The 25,399-nt window shown below is 35.5% G+C and overlaps 1 protein-coding gene across 41 annotated transcripts in view; it reads left to right on the plus strand.

Annotated features, from left to right (window-relative positions):
* prdm16 (PR domain containing 16) overlaps positions 1–25,399 on the plus strand; it is a 452,417-nt gene that overhangs the window by 78,994 nt on the left and 348,024 nt on the right. The window contains exon 1 of one of the 41 annotated variants that reach the window (XM_087265358.1): positions 24,911–25,082. The exons of the other annotated variants lie outside the window; for them this stretch is intronic. Within the exon in view, the coding sequence (XP_087121484.1) occupies positions 25,070–25,082 (13 nt within the window). The 5' untranslated portion in view covers positions 24,911–25,069. Of the gene's footprint in view, positions 1–24,910; positions 25,083–25,399 lie in introns of those variants that run through there. 41 annotated transcript variants of the gene reach the window in all.

Genomic DNA, 25,399 nt, shown 5'->3' on the forward strand with positions numbered 1-25,399 from the left:
CATGAGGGAGTTTTTAAAGGAAGCTGACTGCCAACAGTGCACCTTCAGATACTGCCGTCAGATGGAATCAATGGAAAGGAAACAGTCTCTTATGAAAAGCTGGGCGAGATCTTCCTCTCGGTTCTGTGAGACGGCCTTGTTCTGGATTCAGGCGCTCCACTGTTAAAACACCGGCTAACTACTAATCTCTGTCTTACCAGCAGTCGATCTTTGGAAAATATGAGAGATGGAAGCGATAGGAGAACGACAGAAGTCTGGTTTGGTAATCAAAGAAATGTGGTTAGAATGGAAGTCAATGGGGCAAAAACAGCCACCAACAGTAAATTAGGTAGAATAAAATGAAAAATAATTCTGCTGAAGCATTTCAGAATGACAAAAGCTACATTTAAAATGTCCATTGAGATTGTTTTCTGGTTAGTTCGGTTAACCAGTCACATTATCTGTTGAAGAAATACACCATAATAAAACACCTTGTAATGTATACAGTAAATGATTACAGCCATATCACCCTGCAGCCTAAGACCAGTATTCACTGAAGCTAAGCAGGGCTGAGCCTGGTCAGTACCTGGATGGGAGACTGCATGGGAAAACTAGGCTGCTGTTGGAAGTGGTGTTAGTAAGACCAGCAGGGGGTGCACAACCTGGGTCTGTGTGAGTCCTTATGCCCCAGTAGAGTGAAGGTGACACTATACTGTCAGTGAGCGACATCTTTCGTTTGATATGTTACATTGAGGTCCTGAGTCTCTTTAGGCCCCGTTTACACTAATGCGTTTTAGTTTGAAAACGCATAAGTTTTGCTACGTTTACGCCAACCGTCCACACTACGCCGGAGTTCTCGAGCGCCGAAAACGGAGCGTTTCGAAAACGCTGGAGAGGCCGTTTTCATTCTGAAACGCTGCTGCTCCGTCTCAGTGTGGATGATGGAAAACGGAGACATCTGAAAACGGAGGCGGGGCTGCAGACGTTCGCCTCTCTGATTGGGGCTTTTCCTGAATATTAAGTAGCCTAACACGCACAGTTCAGTCCTGCTTTCTCTCCGTGTAAGTTCAGACTTCGCAAATTTGATCAAGGCTGCAGTCTCTTCTTCTCAGTTTGATATTGAAAACAGACTATACCGAGGACACTGGTAAATCTTCAAAGGGAACAGTGTACTTTATAACTTCATTCACATCACCCTGGCTACGTTGTTTCACTTTCTCAACAATAAAATGTAAACATGATTTAAGGAACTGCCTATTTTCATTTTAATATTAGCAACTTAGACAGAAGAAATGTGGAGGCGTCGTGCTGCATATATGAGCGTCATCTTCACTGTGTGGATATTTATAACAAAACGGAGCCGATAACAACTGCCTTCTTTCAATTTCAGTGAAAATACGAAACACACCCTCTCTTTTGCTGAATATCAGTTTTAATAATCGATAATGGCCATTATAAAAGTATAACATATAATAAGTTTATACATTATAGGAAATAAAGGCAAGCGATCAGTCAATATAGGCTACAGAATGTACGTGGTTACATTAATCATTAACTTATCTTTGCTCTCAGCCAAAACACGTTACCTGAGAACAAGTAATAGATTCCAATGCCCAAAGTCAGGGAATATGTCGTTAGATAAAGACAACAAGATAAATGAAATATCCCGTTTAATAAATATAGTGATATTAGATCCAGCGGGAGATGCTTGATGAGAAGTCCGACTAGCAGAGCTCTCATCTGGGTATATGGGCTGCAGCGCTTGCCCGAGAGTGTGAGTGTGGTCACGTGATGTGCGTTTTCAGCGTTTTGGTGTGGACGGAGAGCTGTTCAGAAACGCTGGGTAAAACGCGAGTGTGGACGCGGATCGTTTTTATTCTAAAACGCCGTTTTAAAACTAAAACGCACTAGTGTAAACGGGGCCTTAGTCATTAAAAATTCGATGGTACTTCTCGTAAGGACTAGGGGTATAACCCTGGTGTCTTGGGCAAATTCTCTCCATCGGCCCTTACACATCATGACCTCCCAATCATCCCCATCCACCGACATGACTGTCTTTCCACTACACCTATAACTGGTGTGTGGTGAGCGCACTGGTGCCATTGTCCTGTCGCCCCAAGTGGATGCTGCACACTGGTGGTGGTATGGAGAGACCCTCCTCATGACTGGAAAGCACTTTGGGTGTATGACCATACACGATAAATACACTATATAAAAACATTTTACTTACTAAACATTAATTGACGACCTTCCCAGAATTCCCTGCATGGCATTACACAATTTACGATTACTATGGTTAGTTTTTTCTCATCAATAATGCACATTAGAATTTAATGTTATATCTAATGTTGATAAATAATGATTTAATGAATTACTCTAGCTTCTCGTGTGTCAACATGATAGTTTTTAATAGTTGCGTGAATGACACTGAACATCTTCAATATATTAGTAGCTTTCTCATAGATTTATTTCAAAACATTGGTGTTATCCTTATCTGAAATTGGAAATTTGTGGTGTTTTAGTAAATGTGATATGGACAGAGTTTCATGCTGCTGCAGCAATCGGATACTATATCCAAGTTGAGGACTGGTGGGTGTTTTAGTCTGAACCAAAAATCTGAGGATTGGGGTGTGGGGGGCTGAACTATGGGAGAAAAATGGCTGGTGTAATTGGTGTATAACACGTTGAATTAACGAAATATGTTATTTTACTGTAAATTTTGTAATTTCTTTTACAGTTTCTACCTTTATTCTACATTACGTAATTCTGACAACTGCATCTGTCAAATTTTATTAACATTTTTTACAGTGTGTTGGCAGGTGTAATTGGTGTATAACTCATTGAAATAATAAAATATGCTATTTTACTGTAAATACAGTATTTTAATTAGCAGTTTTTACCATTATTCTACCTCATATAATTCTGACAATTACATCTGTCAGATTTTGTACTTAAATTTTATGCATTTTGTTTTATTTTTAGTGTATATTCAATGTTAAAAGGAATGATTTTTGTATAACAGGGTGAACTGATAAATTATAATATTTTACTGTAAATGTAGCAATTTATTTTAGTTTTTACCATTATTCTACCTCATATAAATCCGGCAACTGCATCTGTCTGATTTTTAACATAAATTTTACAATGTATATTACAATGTATATTTAACACATTGAATTAACGAAATATGTTATTTTACCGTAAATTTTGTCACTTCTTTCACAGTTTCTACCATTATCTTCCCTTATATAATTCTGACAACTACATCTGTCAGATTTTTAACATTAATTTGTTGTATTTATAATTTTTTTGTGTGTATATTCAATGTTGATTGGTTGATTGATATTAAATATGATTGGTGTATAACACCTTGAACTAACAAAATACGGTTATTTATTTTTTTTTAAATTAAATTTTGTAATTTTTTTTACAGTTTCTACCATTATTCTGCTTCATATAATTCTGGCAACTGCATCTGTCAGATTTTTAACATAAATTTTATGCATTTTGTTTTATTTTTAGTGTATATTCAATGTTGGCAGGAATGATTTGTGTATACCACGTTGAACTAATAAAATATGGTATTTTAACATAAATTAAGTAATTTGTTTTACAGTTTCTACCATTTTACCTCATATCAATTTGGCAATTACATCTGTCAGATTTTGAACTTAAATTTTATGGATAATGTTTTATTTACATGATATATTCAATGTTGGCAGGAATAATTGGTGTATAACACGTTGAATAAATGAAATACGGTATTTTACTGTAAACTTTTGCGATTTCTTTTACAGTTTTTACCATTATTTTACCTCATATAATTCTGGCAACGGGTGACGCAGTGGCGCAGTAGGTAGTGCTGTCGCCTTGCAGCAAGAAAGTGGCTGGTTCGAGCCTTGTTGGGTCAGTTGACTGTTTCTGTGTGGAGTTTGCATGCTCTGCCTGCGTTCGTTTGGGTGTCCTCTGGGTGCTCCAGTTTTCCCCACAGTCCAAAGACATGTGGTACAGGTGAATTAGGTAGGCTGAATTGCCAATAGTGGATGAGTGTGAATAAGTGTGTTTCCCAGAAATGGGTTGCGGCTGGAAGGGCATATGCTGCGTAAAATATGTGCTGGGTAGGTTGGTGGTTCGTTCCGTCGTGGCGACCCCGGATTAATAAAGGGACTAAGCCGAAAAGAAAATGAATGAATGAATGAATAATTCTGGTAACTGCATTTGTCAGATTTTTAACATATATTTTATAGATTAATTTAGAAGTTTATTTACACAAGTACTTGGCATTTCTATCCACCAGTTTGTTCAAGCGCTACACCAAAATATGTGAATAGAGACAAAGCTAAAGATATGTTCAGATCTAGTCTGTGGGAATTTATTCTACCGTATTTCACCGCACTTTAATCAACCACACGTTTCGAAGTAGACTGCTTTAGCCAAACCATGTTATTGTGCGTTTAATCACAGTAGCTATAGACTAACTATCGAAGCCTGTTGGATTTAGTCTTCATTGTGTTTGCTTTAAGTGGAAGCAAGAAAAGACAAACTTTCCCTGAGCCACTGACAGAGGATATTTATATCGTTTAGAAGGCCCCTCGAATGTGCCACAGCGAGGGCGGTAATTGTGTAGGCCTGTTAGAGTTGATTACTAATTTGGAAACCGACAATAGAGTGCCGATTACCCGGCACTTAAACACAATTAGTGAGAGCCGATAGGAGTCAATACCAATACCGAAGGCCTGGAGAGTTAGTCAATAACTGACCTTTTCTTTGCAGCATGCCGTGTGGGTTGGTATGCACTTACCCTTTCGGCTTTTAAAAATACCACCAGTTTGTTTTAATGCTAATTATACATACTGAGAATAGTTAAATATGACCTTTTTGTGAATTTCTTTGAAATTACAGATAAATGCCTTTTGCTGCTTGTTCAAACTTATTTAAAATGAGTTGAAGCAACACAATTCTTAAGCTTTTAGGACAACTTGATTGTTTTGTGTTTAATCCCCTTGAATTTGTAAAAACAATTAAACTAACTGAATAAACTTGTGTTGGGACAACACATGTCATGAATAGTTGGATGACACTCATAAACGTGCATAACTCTAAACGTAAGCCTAAACTTGACATAAACGGTAAACATATTCCTTAATTCTGATTGGCTTATTGGAATGTTATTCCAGGATCAACATAGATGTTAATCCAGGAACATGTCCTTGTACTTGGTCAAATCAGGTTGACGGTAGGAAAGCATAAAGGAGTTGAGTGGAACCCGCAATTTTTACTGTGAATTTATATTATCAAAATTCTCAATAGATTGTGTTACTTATATTTATATTGAATTATATATATATTGAATTTTTTTCTTTTTTAAATATTCCCAAATGATGTTTAACAGAGCAAGGAAATTCACAGTATGTCTGATAATATTTTTTCATCTGGAGAAAGTCTTATTTGTTTTATTTTGGCTAGAATAAAAGCAGTTTTAAATTTTTTAAGAACCATTTTCAGGTTAAAATTATTAGTCCATTTGAGCTATATTGTTTCCATAGTCTACAGAACAAACCATCGTTTTACAATAACTTGCCTAATTAGCCTTACCTGCCTAGTTAACCTAATTAATGTTACTTTTAATGTCACTTTTTTGCTGTATAGAAGTGTCTTGAAAAATATCTAGTAAAATAGTATTTACTGTCATCATGGCAAAGTTAAAATCATTCAGTCATTAGAAATGAGTTACTAAAACTATTATGTTTATAAATGTGTTAAACAGAATGCGTTGAACAGAAATTGTAGAACAAAATAAACAGAGGGGTTAATAATTCAGGGGTTAATAATATTTGTTATTTGTTATTTTTTGCATCACCTTAAATTAATGAGTAACAGAAATAATTTATTTAAGCAGTTTAAAAATAATTTAAAGGAATAGATCTGTAATCATTAAGCTTTTGTAGAATCTGTGACCATTGGCTTTCATAGTATTTGTTTTTCCTAAGCGAAAAAGAAAATGAATAATATAATATAATATAATATAATATAATATAATATAATATAATATAATATAATATAATATAATATAATATAATATAATATAATATAGGGCGAGGTTGTGGAGCAGTAGGTAGTGCTGTCGCCTAACAGCAAGAAGGTCGCTGGGTCACTGGTTCGAACCTTGCCTCAGTTGGCGTTTCTGTGTGAAGTTTGCATGTTCTCCCTGCATGGGTTTCCTCCGGGTGCTCCGATTTCCCCCACAGTCCAAAGACATGCGGTGCAGGTGAATTGGGTAGGCTAAAATTGTCCGTAGTGTATGTGTGGGAATGTGTGTGTGGATGTTTCCCAGAGATGGGTTGCGGCTGGAAGGGCATCCGCTGTGTAAAAACTTGCTGGATAAGTTGGGGGTTCATTCCGCTGTGGCGACCCCGGATTAAAAAAGGCACTAAGCCGACAAGAAAATGAATAATATAATATAATATAATATAATATAATATAATATAATATAATATAATATAATATAATATAATATAATATAATATAATAGTCATGTCAACATAGATTCGACAACATATACATAAATAAAGGCATTGTTGATTAATTTTAAAGTCTAATAATTTCATAATAATAATTTTTTAAAATTTCCCAGTACTGAGTTGCAGCTGGAAGGGCATCTGCTGTGTAAAACATACAGTATACCAGAATAGTTGCTAATTCAATCCTCTGTAGTGACCCTTAATAAATAAGGGATTACTCTGAAGGAACATGAATAAATTTCAATAAAATGAACACCTATTTCCATAAGCAGCAGGTTGCGTTATAGTTCAAAATGGTTCTCAGTGGGACAAGTGAGAACATCTAAACAAATCAGTAAAAAAAAGCACATGCAGACACAGAGTCTCTCTCTCTCTCTCTGTATCTTTAAACATCAAAAATTTACAAGAAAAGAGTGTGAAGTTTCTGTGTGGAGTTTGCATGTTCCTCTCGTATTGGTGCGGGTTTGTGGTCCGGTTTACCCCACAATCCAAACACATGCGCTCTAGGTGAATTGAATAAACTAAATTGGCTGTAGTGTATGTGAACGTGAGTGTGTATGCATGCTTCCCAGTACTGGGTTGAGGCTGGAAGGGCGTCTGCTTCATAAAAACATATGCTGTAATAGTTGGCGGTTCATTTCGTCGTGGTGACCTCTGATAATAAGAGACTAAGCCGAAAGAAAATGAAGGAATGAATGGCAACCGGCTTTTGTGACAATTAACAGGCCTTAATTACAGCTGAATGGCGAGTGGAGAGCTTGATCGCGCTTTCAAAAGGCTCGTCCGCTGTTTGATTGGACATTGATCTTTGTGCAGCGTCTGTAATTTAGCACACAGACACTAAGTGCCGATTTCAAATTGTTTGTTGTTCTCTCGACAAGCAGGAACTGCCAATTAACCCCTTGTCATTAGAGTCGTTTATCAGCATCGCTAATTAAGATGCTAAACAGTGTTTGCAAAGACACTGCCATCTTCATTTTACGCATTGTTGAGGAGATTGAGAGAGAGGGTTAAATAGCTGAGGGGTTTTGAGGGAGGGGTTGCTGATTTTCTTGGCACCCTTGACAGGATTTTGATACATTAGCATGGCACAAGTTAAAAATAGCAGGAATACTTTGTATGTAGCATCACTAAAGTGGCAGAATATTTTTTTTTAGTCCAATCCATGAGGCAGAAGAAAGAGAATGTCTGGGAATGCGTGCCAAATTCCCAAGTCAAGAAATTTGGCTGCTATTAATAGAATAGCGAGTGATTATTTGCGGAATGATATCACCTCTTCATTCGGATGATTATTTAAGGCGCTCGTGTTGTCCTATCGCATTTCCTGAATTACTCTAAACGCTATTATCACCTCTTTATTAGATCATTGTTATTTATTGTTTTGACTTAACCTTTTATACAGTCATTCGGTTAACAGTATCGCCCACCAATTGTGTTAAATGTAAACAATAGCCTGGAATTATCTTACGAAGTCCGAGCTAATGTTTGGGTCTTTATGACAAAGTAATTACATTGTAACACACTGTTATTACAATGTAATAACCAACTTTAGGGAATTTCTTTTACACTTTACTACTGAATAAGCAAATAGAGGAAACAACAGCACTGAAAAAATATCGTGTTATTACTAGGGCTGTGCATTAATAATAATCGGTTAGCGCAAGTTTATTTAAACGACACTCATTTCATTAACACCTCATTTATTTATGAACACTTTGACCTATGTCCCAGCACATAGCTGGGAAAATGTGCAGCCAGTAACTGAAGTGTTTGATTTCTGTCCATTTTTAGTGTAGTTTTGACCATCTTTACTGTCCCATCATGACATATCGCTGAAGGTGAACATTAAGACTACTGATGAAAGAAACAGTGTGTCATTTTGAATGCATCACACTTCATGTAAATGCTCAAACATTGTTTTGTCTGCATGTTGCATAAAATTATAAATTATAAAGTCATGAAATAAACATTGTTTATCAACATTAGATGTAACATAAATCTCTAATATACATAACTGATGGGGAAACAACTAAAAAGATCCATATTAATGTAAATAAAATGCATAAAAAGGGATGTGCCATGCAGGGAATTCTGGGAAAGTCAATTTTACGGTTATTCGTATATATTATAGTATATATAGTATATATTTTAGTTATTCGTATGTATATTAAGGAAACATCGTTAACCAGTTTACGGATTTGAACTTTAGAATTTTTACAGTTTTTTACCGTTGAAATCACGGCCATTTTTTACAGTGCAGCTTAAGAGTGTGTAAATATTGTTATGAAACATTACTTTTGCCTCAGCAAAGCCAGTCAATGTTCTTGAGCTACAGAAGAGCATTTAGCTTAATATTTAAAAAGGTAAATAAAAGTATTTATATCGTTTTGTTGATCTTTCATATGTTGGAATGTCAATATATATATATATATATATATATATATATATATATATATATATATATATATATATATATATATATATATATATATATACATATATATATATACATATATATATACATATATATATATATATATATATATATATATATATATACACATATATATGTATATATATATATATATATATATATATATATATATATATATATATATATATATATATATGTATATATGTATATATATATATATATATATATATATATATATATATATCTATATATATATATATATATATATATATACATATTGACCTTATTCTAAAATGCGGAAGTGCGCCTGTTTTCGCGATTGTCTTAGAACTTCCGATTCAGTCGCCTATGGGAGAAATGACTAGGAATAATAAACGGCAGAAAATGGCCAAACTACTTGCTCAACAAACAAATGTTTGCATGACTACACAGACCAAGTAGCATAATATAATAAGAAAATATTAAATTGCAACATCAAGCAGCGTAACGAGCAGTTGTTAACGTCAAAAAATTAATGGAAGTGAATGTGACCGGAAGTCGCGAGACAAAAAGATTCAAATGGCAGCGCCCGCTCGACAGCTGAGAATAAGGTGAATATATATGTTTGTATATATAGCAGCTTTTGAGGTTTAGTGCATATACAAACATGTAATAACTAGGACTGTCAATCGATTAAAATATTAAATCACAATTATCCTCAAATGATTTATCGCAATTCAATCGCACATTTTTATGTTCTTTGTTACAAAAGTACAAATTATATATATTGACTGCAAAGGGTTTGCAACAAAGTATTAAAACGTGAACGTTTGATGTATGATTATTATTCTGTCCAATTTCTTTTGGACCCTTAACAAGTGGGAGGCACATATGCAAACTAATGTAATCCCTACAGCGTTCACCCGATTTGAATGTCAATACCCTCAAATTAAAGCTGACAGTCTGCTGTTAAAGCAAATTTTCATTTCATTTCGATTGTGTTGGTGTATAGAGCTGAAAATGTAAGAAATGTGTTGATTAACTGTATATAAATATACTTTTGAAATTGATTATTTTTCTGTAAAAAACAAGACAAAATTGACTATTTAAATGGCATTTAAATGCTTTGGCCTAGCATTTTCATTTTGTTGCATCCCGATAAAGCAATGTTATATTTCAGTTCTTATGTGCACCTTGTTATGAAGGCTTCAAAAGCAACATGATATTAATTTAAGGTGCATTTAGAACATTTAATATGTGTGATCATGCACTGAAAAACAAATTCAATTCGTACTTCATCCAATTACAAATGTATCTTTCATTTCAGTTTAATATTTTACTTGTTTTATTTTTCAAGTAATATATTTTAAGTTCAAAACATAGTTAAATGTAAATGTTTTTGATTAAGAGCTCATCTACATTGTAACAAATGCTGGGTTCTACACAAGTCCTTCATGCTCTCCTGAGACAAATCGTTTTTAAAAATAAAGTAGATTGAACATAAAAATTTTCATCCCCCAAAAAACTCAGGAATTGTGTTGATTCAGCTCGTTTCTCATTAAGGAGTTTAAACAAGCAGCAAAAAAATGTTTTTTGAGTGTAAGAAATATTTGTTTTGACCAATGTAAAATGTGAATGTTACTCACACAGCCCAGTGCATGCATATTAAACAGAAGCTCAATATGCTTAGAACTTAAAAAAAAGCAATGTTGAAGCAAATGATTTATTTTTCATTGTCTCAAATGATCAAATTTAAATGTAAAACCATTACCCTACATTTTTTAAAATTGGATGAATGAACTTTTTATAGGAATTGTTGTTTTGATTAAAGCTATATCTCCTTGTTCAGAACAAGAAGAGAATTTCAATTAATTGACTTTCTTTGTACCAGGTTATATAAAATTGTTCTCATGAAGAAAATATTGTTTAAAATAAATAATTTATTTTTTATTGGGTCAAGTGATAAAATTTAGATGTCAACCATTACCCTGATTTAAAATAAATAATCCAGTGTGATAATTAATCGCGATTACATTTCTGAATCAAACGACAGCGCTAGTTATTACATGTTTGTATGCGCTGAACCTCAAAAGCTGCTGACATTCTCCGATCGCCGCTCTATTTCTTGGAAGTGCACCAATCCCAGCGCGCTTCTCACCTCTGCATTCACCTTCTCTTCTCCACCTCTGATGGAAATCAGCCTCTCGGCCCAGCGTGAGGCTCAGATGGATGCAGAGGGTCCGAATCAATACCAAAGGTCATTCTGCTAAAAGGCCTTTGGCTCCACGAGTCTAAAATGTCAGTGGTGAAATATGTGTCGCTGCCCTGAACCGGACAGCTCCACTGTGTCGTTTTTGTTCTGTCATCCACATTGAGGTTGACATAGCAGTAAATGGGTAGATCTCTAACACACACACACGCACACACAGAGATGCTTGTTTTCAATCACGGAAAGATGGGGAGTTGATTTTAGGCATGATTTTTATGATTGTGTGGAATCAGATATGAATTAAGTCGAGCCCGGTTCTTTGAAAGCTCTTGTGCTTTAAATAGAGTTGTGCTTTAAATAGAGTTATTTTGTTGACAGAAATTTCTGGTCATAATTGTCGTGGCAAACAAGTTTCTACAGATGAAAAGTACATTAAAATTAAGTGATGATGATGACAGCTATAATAGAAATATACGGACGTTTTCGTTGACTAATAAAAACAAGACGAAAATGTGATTGAGGAAAATATCCAATCAGAATTAATCTTGGTGTGTGTGATGCATGACACACACATGCACATTTGAAAAGTAACTGGTCACTGGGACATGGGAAGCAATTACATCATCTTCCATAGGAGCGTCTGTCTGATTCAACTATAATAAAATTCAAGATTCAAGTTAGACGTCAAGACAAAAAGACCGTAAACCGTGTGGGGAGTATATACCTGATAAAACAATTAAACTAAAGCGACATCATCCCGAAATTCACGCAAAGGTAAACTCAGGTCTTTTTCATATACCTGAGTGTGTGCTTTTGCTTAACTGAAACGGAATAGCCTCTGGCTAGAGTAGATTAAGTTGTCTAAATTCTTAAGAATTAAAGTCAATTAAAACTATGTTTTTAGTTTTATTGACGTTGATATTTGGCTGATTTAAGGTTGTGTCGGAAAGTGACGAAAATTCAATGTCGAGCCAACATGTTAAACCAATGTCATATTGACGTCAAATACTGACATTTATTCGTCAGGTATCTGATAGATGTCTTAGGTGTAATGTCCACACAACGTCAAGCTGCAACATCATTAAAAAGTGATATTTGGTTTCTTTTAGGTTGGACTTTTTCTTATCCTCCATTCCCATCAAATTTATGCAAATATAGGCTATTTTCCCAACAACAAAATTGTGGCTAGTGAAAATGGCGAGTGGCTTGTAACGTTGGAAAAATACTATACAGGTATATATGTATATATATATATATATATATATATATATATATATATATATATATATATATATATATATATATATATATATATATATATATATATATTTTTAAGTAAAAATTATTATATTTTTAAACATTGTTCCTGTTATATTAAAGTATTTCCTATAATTTTTTTTCTCTGGAGAAAGTCTGATTTGTTTTATTTCGGCTAGAATAAAAGCAGTTTTACATTTTTAAAAACCTTTTTAAGGTCAATAATAAAAAAAAGTTTTGATGTTCTGCAGACCAAATCATCATTATGTGATAATTTGCCTAATTAACTTGCCTAGTTAACCTAGTTAAGCCTTTAAATGTCACTTTAAGCTGAATACTAGTATCCTGAAAAATACCTTGTAAAATATTATGTACTGTCTACATGCCAAAGATAAAATAAATTAGAAAATTATGTTTAGAAATGGGTTTAGAAAAAATCCTCACTCCGTGAGAACAGAAATTGGAAAAAAAATTATATAGAGGGGCTAATAATTCTGACTTCAACTGTATATGTATATATATATATATATATATATATATATATATATATATATATATATATATATATAATGTATGTGTGTGTGTGTGTGTTAAAAGCTGGCCAGAAGATGGACGCCTGTTGCGTGTGGCTTTTGATGGAGAGAGGCAGCTGGGTGTGTGAAGAAGTGTAGAGAGCGGAGGCGGTCCGGGCCGCTGCTGTCCCCTATTCACTGGCTCTCGTTAAAGGTCCTCACCCGCTGCTTCCAATCAGACGCTCTTTGTAGCTCTCGCTCTGTGCCAACGCACCCGGCTTACAACTCACCAGCTCTGGCACATCTGTGTCCGCAGGGAGGGAGAAAGAGAGATGGGGATGAGGGGTGGTGGGCGGCAGAACAGTGTGGATGGATGGATGGATGCGGTATGAGGGGTTCGTTAGAACCCGTAGAAAAGAACAAGCACAAATGAGATCTCTTTAATGTTCGTTATGTATCCAAGATCGTGATGGAAAGCATATTGATTATATTCTGCAATGTGATTGTTTTGGAACTTCCGATTCTGTCGGCTATGAGAGAAATGGAAATAATAAACAGCAAAAATATAGCTGCACACACAGTGGCGTAAAGTAACAAATCACAAATACTCAAATTACTACAATTGAGTAATTTTTCTCAGAAATTGTATTTTACTAAGTAGTTTTAAAAATGTGAACTTTTACTTTCCTTTGAGAACATTTGTACTGCAGTATTGGTACTTTTACTCATCTACTTTCCTTCAACCTGCTGTCGCTACTTTACTGTTTACTGTCTATGGGGATTAGAAAAATCAGTCCTGTGCAGTGTTGAATAGAGTACTGAAGAATCATACTTAAGTAAAAGTATCATTACTTGCCCAAAAATGTAGTGCATGTAGAGTAAAAGTATCTGTTGTAAATATTACTCAAAGTGTAAGTAAAAAGCAGTCCTTTTAAAAGTACTCAAAAGTAGTGATTATTACTATTATTAGACTATTCTCTGAAAACCCTAGAGATGGTTGTGCGTGACAATCCCAGTAGATCAGCAGTTTCTGAAATACTCAGACCAGTTTGTCTTGCACCAACAACCATGCCACGTTCAAAGTCACTTAAATCAGCTTTCTTTCCCATTCTGATGCTCGGTTTGAACTGCAGCAGATCGTCTTGACCATGTCTAGGCAAGGCAAGGCAAGGCAAGTTTATTTATATAGCACATTTCATACACAGTGGCAATTCAAAGTGCTTTACATAAACAAGAATAAAAGAAACAAGTAAAATAAAAATAAAAACAAATAATAAAAATGAGGAAAAACAAAACAAAACATAAAAACAGGTAAGATGTGATATAAAAGAATGAAGAAGAAGAGAAAAACATGATAGTGCAATCTGTCGGACGCAGCACAGTGCTCATTCAGTAAAGGCACAGCTAAACAGATGTGTTTTCAGTCTTGATTTGAATGTGCCTAATGTTGGTGCACATCTGATCATTTCTGGAAGCTGATTCCAGCAGCGAGGGGCATAGTGGCTAAAAGCCGATTCACCCTGCTTTGGCAGAGCTCTTGGAACTTCTAGTTTATATGATCCTAAAGATCTGAGTGATCTGTTGGGTTTGTATTCAGTGAGCATATCTGTGATGTATTTAGGTCCTAGGCCATTTAGTGATTTATAGACCAGTAATAATACTTTATGTCATACAGTACCTAAATGCATTGAGTTGCTGCCATGTGATTGGCTGATTAAAAAGTTGTGTTAACCAGCAGTCGGACAGGTGTACCTAATAAAGTGGCCTTTCATTTTGGATGTGATTTAATCACCATTAATGTGTGTCCAGCACTCATATAATTACTATAGTATTTTTTTCATGTGTGTAAACAGATTAAAACATCAGGTAAAGATTCAAACTTTTCATTCAATCAACCAAAATGTATTTTAATAACACACTGTAAAACCAAAAGGTTTTACCTCCGATTCTTTAACACGAAGATGACTAAAGGCAAGATTCATTTATTCATTCATTTTCTTGTCCCTTTATTAATCTGGGGTGGCCACAGCGGAATGAACCGCCAACTTATCCAGCAAGTTTTTACGCAGCGGATGCCCTTCCAGCCGCAACCCATCAGTGGGAAACATCCACACACACTCATTCACACACACACTCATACACTACGGACAATTTAGCCTACCCAATTCACCTGCACCCCATGTCTTTGGATGGTGGGGGAAACCGGAGCACCCGGAGGAAACCCACGCGAACGCAGGGAGAACATGCAAAACTCCACACAGAAACGCCAACTGAGCCAAGGCTCAGACCTGCAACCCAGCAACCTTCTTGCTGTGATGCGACAGCATTACCTACTGCGCCACTGCATCACCGTAAAGGCATGATGCTTTGGTTATTTATACTGAGTTGGAAATCGTCTGATTGGTGGTTCGTATATTAGCTTGACTCAGGGCCAGCCGTATCAATCATAAGCACGTGATCCTCTCGAAAGTTTAAAGTTTACAGTTTTTAGTTTATAGATAAACTTCACTAAGTTAAGGCAACTCAAACCGTTGCAACAAACCATTTGAGTTAAAAACTCATCTATATGAGTACTGTGAACGTACACCATTTAAGTTGAAGTAATGAGGTATTTAATTAACTTTAAGTCAATTTTGAGTTAGCTACACTCATTTCATTTGATAAAGTTGACTGTTAGGGGTTTACAGTGCAGGTGTAAACTGGGCCTTGCAGTTTTGGTTTGGTCTCGAATCTTGCAAATGCATTCCATTACCTGCAGTTTGTTGACTCTCATTACGAAATTTGTATTGTGAAACTCGCGCGTGCATGAATTCGATGGCATAAAGAAGCTTATAGCCTGTAATTCTATAAATCTTAGCTTATGACTTTTTTCTGAACTCTCCGGTGGATTTGTGTGGCTGATGAGGTGTCTTTGCCAGAGGAGCGCTTTAAGCTCGCCATATATTTTATTAGACAGGCTTGTCAAAACAGACACCACACTGGGCAAACAGCGGCAGCTCCAAGCACAACTCCGACAAGTCCTCGAGCACCAAACGTCGAGGTCACGGCCCCGAGTTTGTGCGGTATCGCCATCGTTTAGTGTCTCATTGACCCTGTCTCTCAAAAGCACGTCCAGGTGTTCAACGCCCCATCTTCTTTACAGCTTGACGGCCCGGGGAGGCGGAGCGCGGCTCAGGTTAACTTCCTGTAACCCAAACTCCAAAGAGAGAGGGAAAGGAGAATTAGTATGTACTTGCACACAACGCACAGGCTATTGTCGAAAGTGGTGTCTTGTGTCTTGATCTCATTACAAAGGTAAATAAGACGAGCAGAAAACTGTAATTCAAGTGTTCCCATCTCAGTTCATGCCGATGTCATGTGCTTTCCCTCTCCGTTCAAGCTTGTATTGTATGTAATTATGTGATTAATCAGGCTCTTATAACTTGTGTGCTTGCTTGGTGCATAATGGTGATGAAGTTTCACTTGTCCATTAGAAACATGCTCTCGTCTGGCTTCCCGCAGTCCGTTGCTCATTGGATTATGAGCGTCTGATTGGATGATCAGTGTTTGAGCTTGTAATGTAGTCAATATGCAGAACTACACTGTAAATAAACAATTCTGGGTTCCACACATTTCCATCATGTCGTCTTAACACAAATTGATTAAGTCGACTGAATTTTTACAAATGTATGTGGATTTAACATAAGACAATTAAGTTGTGCCCTAAAAAATATGAATAAATCTGTTGTTTCAACTCGGGATGCAACGATTATAGATTTTGGTTGTGCGATTATAGTCTGAGGAATAATCACGGTTTCACGATTATTATGCATTCATTAATTTCAAAACACAGCAGGTTTAGAAAATCACATGAAAACTCCTTATATTTTAAAGTGTTATTTATTACTGCTCAGTAACCAAATAATGTGACGCAAAACAATAATAAAAACAAACAATAGTCTAATTCTCTTTGGAATTAAAAATTAGCGGAAAAAGTTTTGGCATTTAAAAATAAGTAATAATTTTACACTGAAAATAAATGTCAATAAATAAAACAAATAAAATGTAAATAAATAAATAAAATGTAAATAAATAAATTTGAAATAAGAAACATTTATTAATTAATTTTAAATAAATGAAATAAAATAAATAACAATAAATAAATTAATACAATTTTAATAAATTAATATACATTTTAATAAATTTTAAATAAATTAATTATTCATTCATTCATTCATTTTTTTGTCGGCTTAGTCCCTTTATTAATCTGAGGTTGCCACAGCGGAATGAACCGCCAACTTATCCAGCACGTTTTTACAATGCGGATGCCCTTCCAGCCGCAACCCATCTCTGGAAAACATCCACACACACATTCACACACATACTCATACACTACGGACAATTTAGGCTCCCCAATTCACCTGTATCGCATGTCTTTGGACTGTGGGGGAAACCGGAGCACCCGGAGGAAACCCACACGAACGCTGGGAGAACATGCAAACTCCACACAGAAACGCCAACTGAGCTGAGGCTCGAACCAACGACCTTCTTGCTGTCATGCAACAGCACTACCTACTGCGCCACTGCGTCACCTAAATTAATTAATTAAACGTAAATAAATTAAAAATAAATGAAAATAAATAAATAAAATTAAATAAGTAAATTAAAGATAAATGAAAGTATATAAATATTTTTAAATAAATGAATTTAAAATAAATCAATAAATTAAAAATTATTTTTTTAATAAATTAAATGATAAATAAAATAAATAAAATTAAAAATCTATAAATAAGTGAATAAACAAAATAAGTAGCACTTGTCTAATGTAAATCTAAGTTACATAATAGCTATGTATTTCCCTTTTACAGTGAAGAAATGTATTCAAAGGCTGCTGAACCTTTTTATCAACTATATAACAAAATAGTTCGGTATTTTTCATATGGTATATTTCATTTAGATTTGTTTTAATCTGTGTAGGGCGCTCACTGCATTCTTTCAACTAGTACGTGCGTCTAAAAAAGCACCAGTCCGTCGCTCCATATATGCAAATCACGCGCCTCCATTGGAAATAACGAACTTGCGCGTGCAAAAGAAGTGATATGTGACTGGCCCTTATTTAATAGCCTCAGCCATAGTTAATCCAGTGTGCATGGTGTACTGTACAAGTTCGGAACTTCAAACTTAAGATGCAGTAGTTTAGTTCCATGCAGTAACATGGTGTTGAGAAGCCTTCACGATTAATTAACCGTGACGAATTAAATTGCGGTTAATAGTGAAATCGTTTAATCATTGCAACCCTAGTTTCAACTCATTTTAAATAAGCAGTTTATTAAGTTATTTTTCGAGGGTGTTTAATGAAAGTACTATAACTATATAAATGCTATTTGCAGAAGGGCAGAATTTACAGTGAGACCACTGACATCCATAGTATGTAAAATAAACTCTACAGAAGGTCAAAATTCTTCAAAACATTTTCTTTTGTGTTCAGCAGAAAAAAGAAACTCAAACAGGTTTGGAAGAAGCGGTGGGTGAATGTAAATAATAGCAATTGATAATCAAATTTCCATTTTGGAGTGAACTCTGCCTTTAATTCAAATGTCCACAGTGGAGCTTATGTTTGTAACGTCATATGCATTATTCCTCCATTGATAAAGATGATATGATGTGACGCATTTGCATACCCACAATCCTCGATGTGTTGTGCACATCGGAGGCCCACCCTGACCTAATTAAATGCTGCTGGATAACAGTCAAGTCATAAGCACAGCTAGCCTGGGCTTTTACAAAAGCTCAACTTTAACTTAAAGAGATTAGACAACTTTTGCAAGATATTAGCTGTTCAAAAATGAGAAAAATGTCCCTAAGCCTCTTGAGTGCGAGGGGTGAGCAAACAGGGGCTCTTTTGTTCCTGCGGAGGGGCCGGGCAGTGCCGGGCAGGGGCCTGGCTCCGAGTCGCTGTGTGCGGGACCGGGCAACACTGCTGATCCCTGCCCCTGTAAACCCAATCAGCTCCGGGAATTAGACAGGGATTAGACTCCAACCTACCAGCACAGCACTTGAAAAAATATAAGGAGCGGCGAAAGGGGGGTTTAGCCCACCCAGGAGGTCACGGCAGTGGGGAAGGCGAATGACGCACAAAAAAATAAATAAATGAGGAACTGTATCCTAAAATCATTTGTGCAGTTGCATGTGCTGTTTGTGCGCTCTTGTTTTCCAATCACCTCTTGGTTTGATGAGCTTTAGTGGGTTTATGAAGTTTCAGGATCACACAGGCGGCATGAACTACAGGTGCATCACTTTAACTTGACTTGTTTTAAGTGCTTCTTATATTAAATATACTTAAGATTTTTATATTAAATAAAAAATTTAACAACTTTAACAACTTAATTTAAAAAAATTACATTTCCCAAATGATGTTTAACAGGGCGAGGAAATTTTCACAGTATGTCTGATAATATTTTTTCTTCTGGAGAAAGTCTGATTTATTTTATTTCAGCTAGAATAAAAGCAGTTATTAATTTTTTAAACACAATTTTAAGGACAAAATTATCAGCCCTTTTAAGCAATATTTTTTCGATAGTCTACAAAACAAACCATTAATATTCAATAACTTGCCTAATTACCCTAACCTGCCTAGTTAACCTAATTAACCCAGTTAAGCCTTTAAATGTCTCTTTAAGCTGTACAGAAGTGTCTTGAAAAATATCTAGTCAAATATTATGTGCTTTCATCATGGCAAAGATAAAATAAATCAGTTATTAGAGATGAGTTTTTAAAAACTATTATGTTTAAAAATGTGTTGAAGAAATCTTCTCTCCGTTAAACAAAAATTGGGGAAAAAAATAAACAGGGGGGCTAATAATTCTGACTTCAACTGTATATGTTTATATAAAAAAAAAACGCCATGAAAAGTACACTGTTAAAAATCCTGTTTGCCTTAAAATTTTAAGCTAAATCAAGTTAAACTTATGAGTCCATTGAACTTATATTATGTTAAACTGATTTAAAACAGCTTGCGTAACTTATTTAATTAAGTTAGAACATGATTAACTTAGTTTAATAAGTTACGATGACCCATATGTTGCCTTGACTAATTGATCATATAATTTTTTTACAGTGTAGAAGTTAATGCCAGTGAAGTATGGAGTGCTGCAAGGATCTGTCTTAGGCCCCATACACTTTTCAAAAATAAAATACTCAAGTAAACTCAATCATTCGTTCATTTTCCTTCGGCTTAGTCCTTTATTTACCACAATGGAATGAACCACCAATTATTCCAGCATATATTTTACACAGCAGATACCCTTTTAGCTGCAACCCAGTACTGGGAAACATTGACACACACTCATTCACACACACTCTTACACTACGGTCAATTTAGTTTATTCAATTCACCTATAGCGCATATCTTAGGACTGTTTGGAGCACTTGGAGGAAACCCACACTCCAACACGGGGAGAACATGCAAACTCCACTCAGAAATGCCAGCTGGTCCAGCCAGGAATCCAACCAGCTACCTTTTTGCTGTGAGGCAGCAGTGCTAAACACTGAGCCACTGCCGCACCAATGACATCAACAATAACACGAAATCACCCAAATGTGAGCTGCGCCTCAATTAAAGTATAGTTTACTGTCGAATGTCATGTCAGTTTTCAACTTATTCAACTTATTTTCCGCATACATAACAGGCACAGCCATTTGAATCTTTTTGGCTCGAGACTTCCGGTCTCATTCACTTCCATTCATTTTTAGACTTTAAAAACAACTTGTTATGCTTCTTGATGTTGCAAACTGATATTTCTTATTTTATGATTCTATTTTGACTGTATAGTTTTGGACACGTTTGTTTGTAGAGCCAGTAGTTTGACCGTTTTCTGCCGTTTATTAAAACAAGCGCGCATCCACGTTGAAGATTAAGGTCAATAGAGTGTTAGATTTTGACCGATTGATTTTATTTTTAGTTGAATCAAATCTTTTCTAGTAATACCAACTGACTAAAAATATTAAGTTAAACTTTTTATAACTTAAAAAAATATAGTTGAAACCTGATTAATTTATTAAAATAAGTTATAATTTGACCGATTGACATATTTTTACTGTAACATTGTAACATTCTTGTTTAAAATTATGATTACACCGTTTAACAAAATCTTGCTGCCATATTTATTTATTTTTTGTTGAATTAAAGATGCTATGTGTATGTTTTGACTCTTCTAAAGCGTGAAAATACCATAATATGTTTCCAGATATTAAAGAAACACGCCAAGTGAACATTCTTGTTTATCTGAAAAACAATGCTGAAGTCTGATTTTCTGCTTTGAAAATGTGCGTTACGTGCCGGAACGGCTGTCTTTGTTTTGGTGCTTTTAACCCGCCCACTGCCACTTCAGCCAGTTATATTTCAGCATCCCAGGTTGCCTTGGTAGAAAACAGTGTATTTCATTTATACAGTCAGGAAGGCTCTTAAAGTATGCGTCTGTGACCGAAAATGCCATCTCCGGTGGATAGTAGCAGCCTTTGAAATGAGATACAGATTCAGAGTACCACATGAGGTTGTTATTAATTAGCAAATAATATATACATTACAAATGTAAACAGGCTCACATTGTAGTCCTTACAACATGCTACGTGACTAGATTTGCAGTGATTAGCAGTTTGGCTGTTTGCACCAGACGAAACACGACAGAAATTGAAATAAAGCCATTCAGAAGCACAGAATAGTGCACTCACTGCACTCCAACGAAATGGTAAGGTTTCTAATCTAATTAATACATATTAAACCTCTTTAATATTATTAAATGTAGATGCTGAATCACTGATATGTGAGGCACAGTTCTAAAGTTCAATTTCAGATGGTTTATTTTAATTTTCAAGATCTGAGGTGAACTATTTGCTGCTGCTTTCGGTAGTATGGCAATAAATGTCATGTAAAATGGCATTCAAACTAACATTATTAGCATTTAACACTAAATAAAGCTCATGAGGTTAAGTGATCATTGGCAGTTGTTTGTTGTTCAGCTGCAGGAAATAGCTGTTTCTAAAATATACATGTCAGGTGTTGGTTAGGACAAAAAGTCATTTTATTATGGAAAATATTCCTTCTATTGCATGTCATTGCTTTAATTTAGATAACGAATTAAATCAGCCTTTAGGCTCGATAGTTAGGCTCGCTCCTGTTGATGTTATCAATCTGGCAACCTGCACTTGTATGTGTTTCAAACCAAGGGTGCAATACCTAGTTCAACCACTGGGTGTCAAACTTACATACTTTTTTTGTCATCTCAACTTGCATCACTCAAACTGACTTAAAATATTAAGTTAAACTTTTTATAACTTAAAAAAATGTAGTTGAAACCTGATTAACTTATTCAAATTTGTTAAAGCAACATGAAAATATGTGTTCTCTTGACTTTTATTACATTTTTTACAAAGTGCCTCCCGGTTTTATATCTTTGCTACCGTTTTAATCCAAAAATAAAACAGTAATTGCATTACAACATGTTCTGTCACTTACAAAGAATTGAAAAAGTAGAGAAAGAGAGCAAGAAATCACAACAATTGGCCTTTCATGAGGTCAGACGACTGGAGAATGTGATATCTCTGTCCGAATGTGATAATCGATGAACTCAGAAAGCCTCATTGTGGCCTTGTGTCAATCTCGTTCTCTCTGCGGTGGGCGAGCGGAGACAGATAAAGACACACAGATGCCTTGGTGTGTAACGAGGCCTGGGCCCTGTCATCACAAACCCCTCGTTGTGCCTGTGAAATCCTCTCTCTCTCTCTCACACACACACACACACATAGTGAGATAGAGGGTGGCTAGACACAGCAGCCATGTGAGGGGTGTCATATGGAAGAGCTTTAGTCCATGTATCATCCTATCAAAGGAATGCTGCCTACGCCTGGATCTCCCACAAAGCCACCTCGTGTGTGTGCCAGTCCAGAAAGGTGCAGGGGACAGAGCGACATTGCCAGCCCGCTGCGTAAACACACATCGTTCAGGGTTTATACTTTAAACATGACCGTTTGTTGTTTCTACACCGGACGAAGCCGGTGACAATTGTTGGTGGCTTTAAATTAATCCCAACTTTTAAAATAGATTTTCTTGGTAAACTAGTACAGATCGGTGGATTCAGTCGTTATAAATTAATTCAGTAATTATTTAGGTCTTACTATACTAAGTGGGATAGCACTATTTTTTTTTATTTTATTTTATTTTATTCTATTTTATTTTATTTTATTTTATTTTATTTTATTTTATTTTATTTCATTTATTTATTTATTTATTTTATTTTAATTTTAATTTTATTATATTTTTTATTATTATTATTATTATTTTTTTTTTAATGGTCACCTATGATGAAAATAATCTTTTGTAAACTGTTTGGACAGAACTGTCTGTATGTATAGTGTGTCCACTGTCATATTAGAGTGATATAAACTCAACGAGTCTCTTTTAAAATTTCCTGACGTTAAACTATGACCCAAATCCCTGTGATTTTGAGGCCCTTTGCAACGTGACATAGCAGTGCGGTTTTCCCCGCCCACTGAGTTGATTGACAGGCGCCATGTCTCCATAATAACATGTATACACATATTCACAGAACATTTTTATTTGGCAAAGAAACAAACTGGGATTCAATTATTTGTTCCAACTCTCTGTGATTTTTATAAGCTATATAAGTTTAACAACAGAGTATGATTGTAATGAAGACAGTAAAATCACAGTCTCTTATAGGCCACAATGTGTGAATATAGCCAGCATCTGATTTTAAACATTAATTATATTTTTCAATAATCACACTTCATAAATACACTTTGTTTGACATTCTCCCTTTGTAGGTATCATTAGAGGGGGAATCTCTCCCACATTACCATAAACAGCCCTGAATGAGAAGCAGCCATCCGTTATTGGAGTCTTAAATCTGTCACTATGCTGCCACATAGGCGTTTGTAGCTCCGCCCTCTTTTGAAAAGAGCACAATCTCATTTGAATTTAAAGCAACAGTCACAAAAAGGTGATTAAACGGAAGTCACACAATGAAGCAAATTCCATGACATGTCAAAAATGGTGTAGAAACTTGTAGTTTTGAATCATTGGTTGCGTGCTTGATGTGTAAGTCAGTTTGGAAGAAAAAATACTTTAAATAAACATTGTTTAATAAAAACCATAGATTACAAAATCATACTTATTTATATACGTGTAAAGCATGAAGTACGGCAAGGCTCTGTTTTAGACCCTCATTACTTTCAGTGCAAGTAGCAAGTATTTTGGCAGTCTACCTACAATATATATTATTCCTTATTTTATTTTATTTTATTTTATTTTATTTTATTTTATTTTATTTTATTTTATTTTTCATTCATTCCTTTATTTTATTTTCGGCTTAATCCCTTTATTAATCTGGGGTCGCCACAGCAGAATGAACCGCCAACTTATCCAGCATTTGTTTTATGCAGCGGATGCCCTTCCAGCTGCAACCCATCACTGGGAAACACATACACACTCATTCACACACACACACACACACACACACACACACACACACACACACACTACAGACTTTTTAGCTTACCCTATTCACCTGTACCACATGTCTTTTGGACTGTGGGGGAAATCGGAGCATCTGGAGGAAACCCACGCGAACGCAGGGAGAACATGCAAACTCCACACAGAAACGCCAACTGAGCCGAGCCAAGGCTCGAACCAGCAACCTTCTTGCTGTGAGGCGACAGCACTACCTACTGCGCTACTGCGTCGCCTGTATTTTATTTATTTATTTATTTATTTATTTATTTTTATAATTATTATTTTATTTTATATTTTTACAAATTCTTGTCTGACGCATCTAAACAACCTGAAACTCTGGAGCTTTCAACGGTCAGAGAAAGATAAAGCTGAAGTCATCTTACGTGGGTAGACAAGTACTCAGGTTCGAGGGCCCCAGCTTGACTTTGGGGCCTGTGTGTGTGTGACCTCTGAAGTGTCCTTTCCTTCAGCTCGTTGAGTTCCTGCACCTCTGCTATCTGCTCTGCATTCTTTCACGTTAGCAGCATCACCCCAGCGGACAGCCTCTTCACCAGTCTTTTACACCCTATCAGTGTGTCTGTGTATGACAGCAACTATCTTGGGCTCTCGGTTAATTGGTATCCAGGGTTTTTGAAAACTGGACAAGCTTTTTAAACACAATTGTACAGCATGTCTGCATTTGGTAAGTTTTTTATTAGTACTTTTCGGATAAGAAGCAAGTCGTATTTCAAGTGTTTTATATTTGGTTTGAAAGATTGGTCTCACTTTATATTAAATCAATTTATAATTTAGCAGAACGCACTTATGTTTACATTGTAATTTAAATAACTGCATGTAATGACATCTGTAATCAATTTATAATTACACTGTTGACGCATCTCATACAACTTAACCCATCTATAAGCACTAATCCTGTGCATAACCTAACCACATGCCACCTCGGTAGCATCAGAAGTGTTTTGAAGTACAGTACGAGCCCAATACATACATTGCAGACAA

Source organism: Danio rerio, chromosome 8 (genome assembly GCF_052040795.2).
Source record: "Danio rerio strain M-AB ecotype USA chromosome 8, GRCz13ab, whole genome shotgun sequence".
NCBI lineage: Eukaryota > Metazoa > Chordata > Actinopteri > Cypriniformes > Danionidae > Danio > Danio rerio.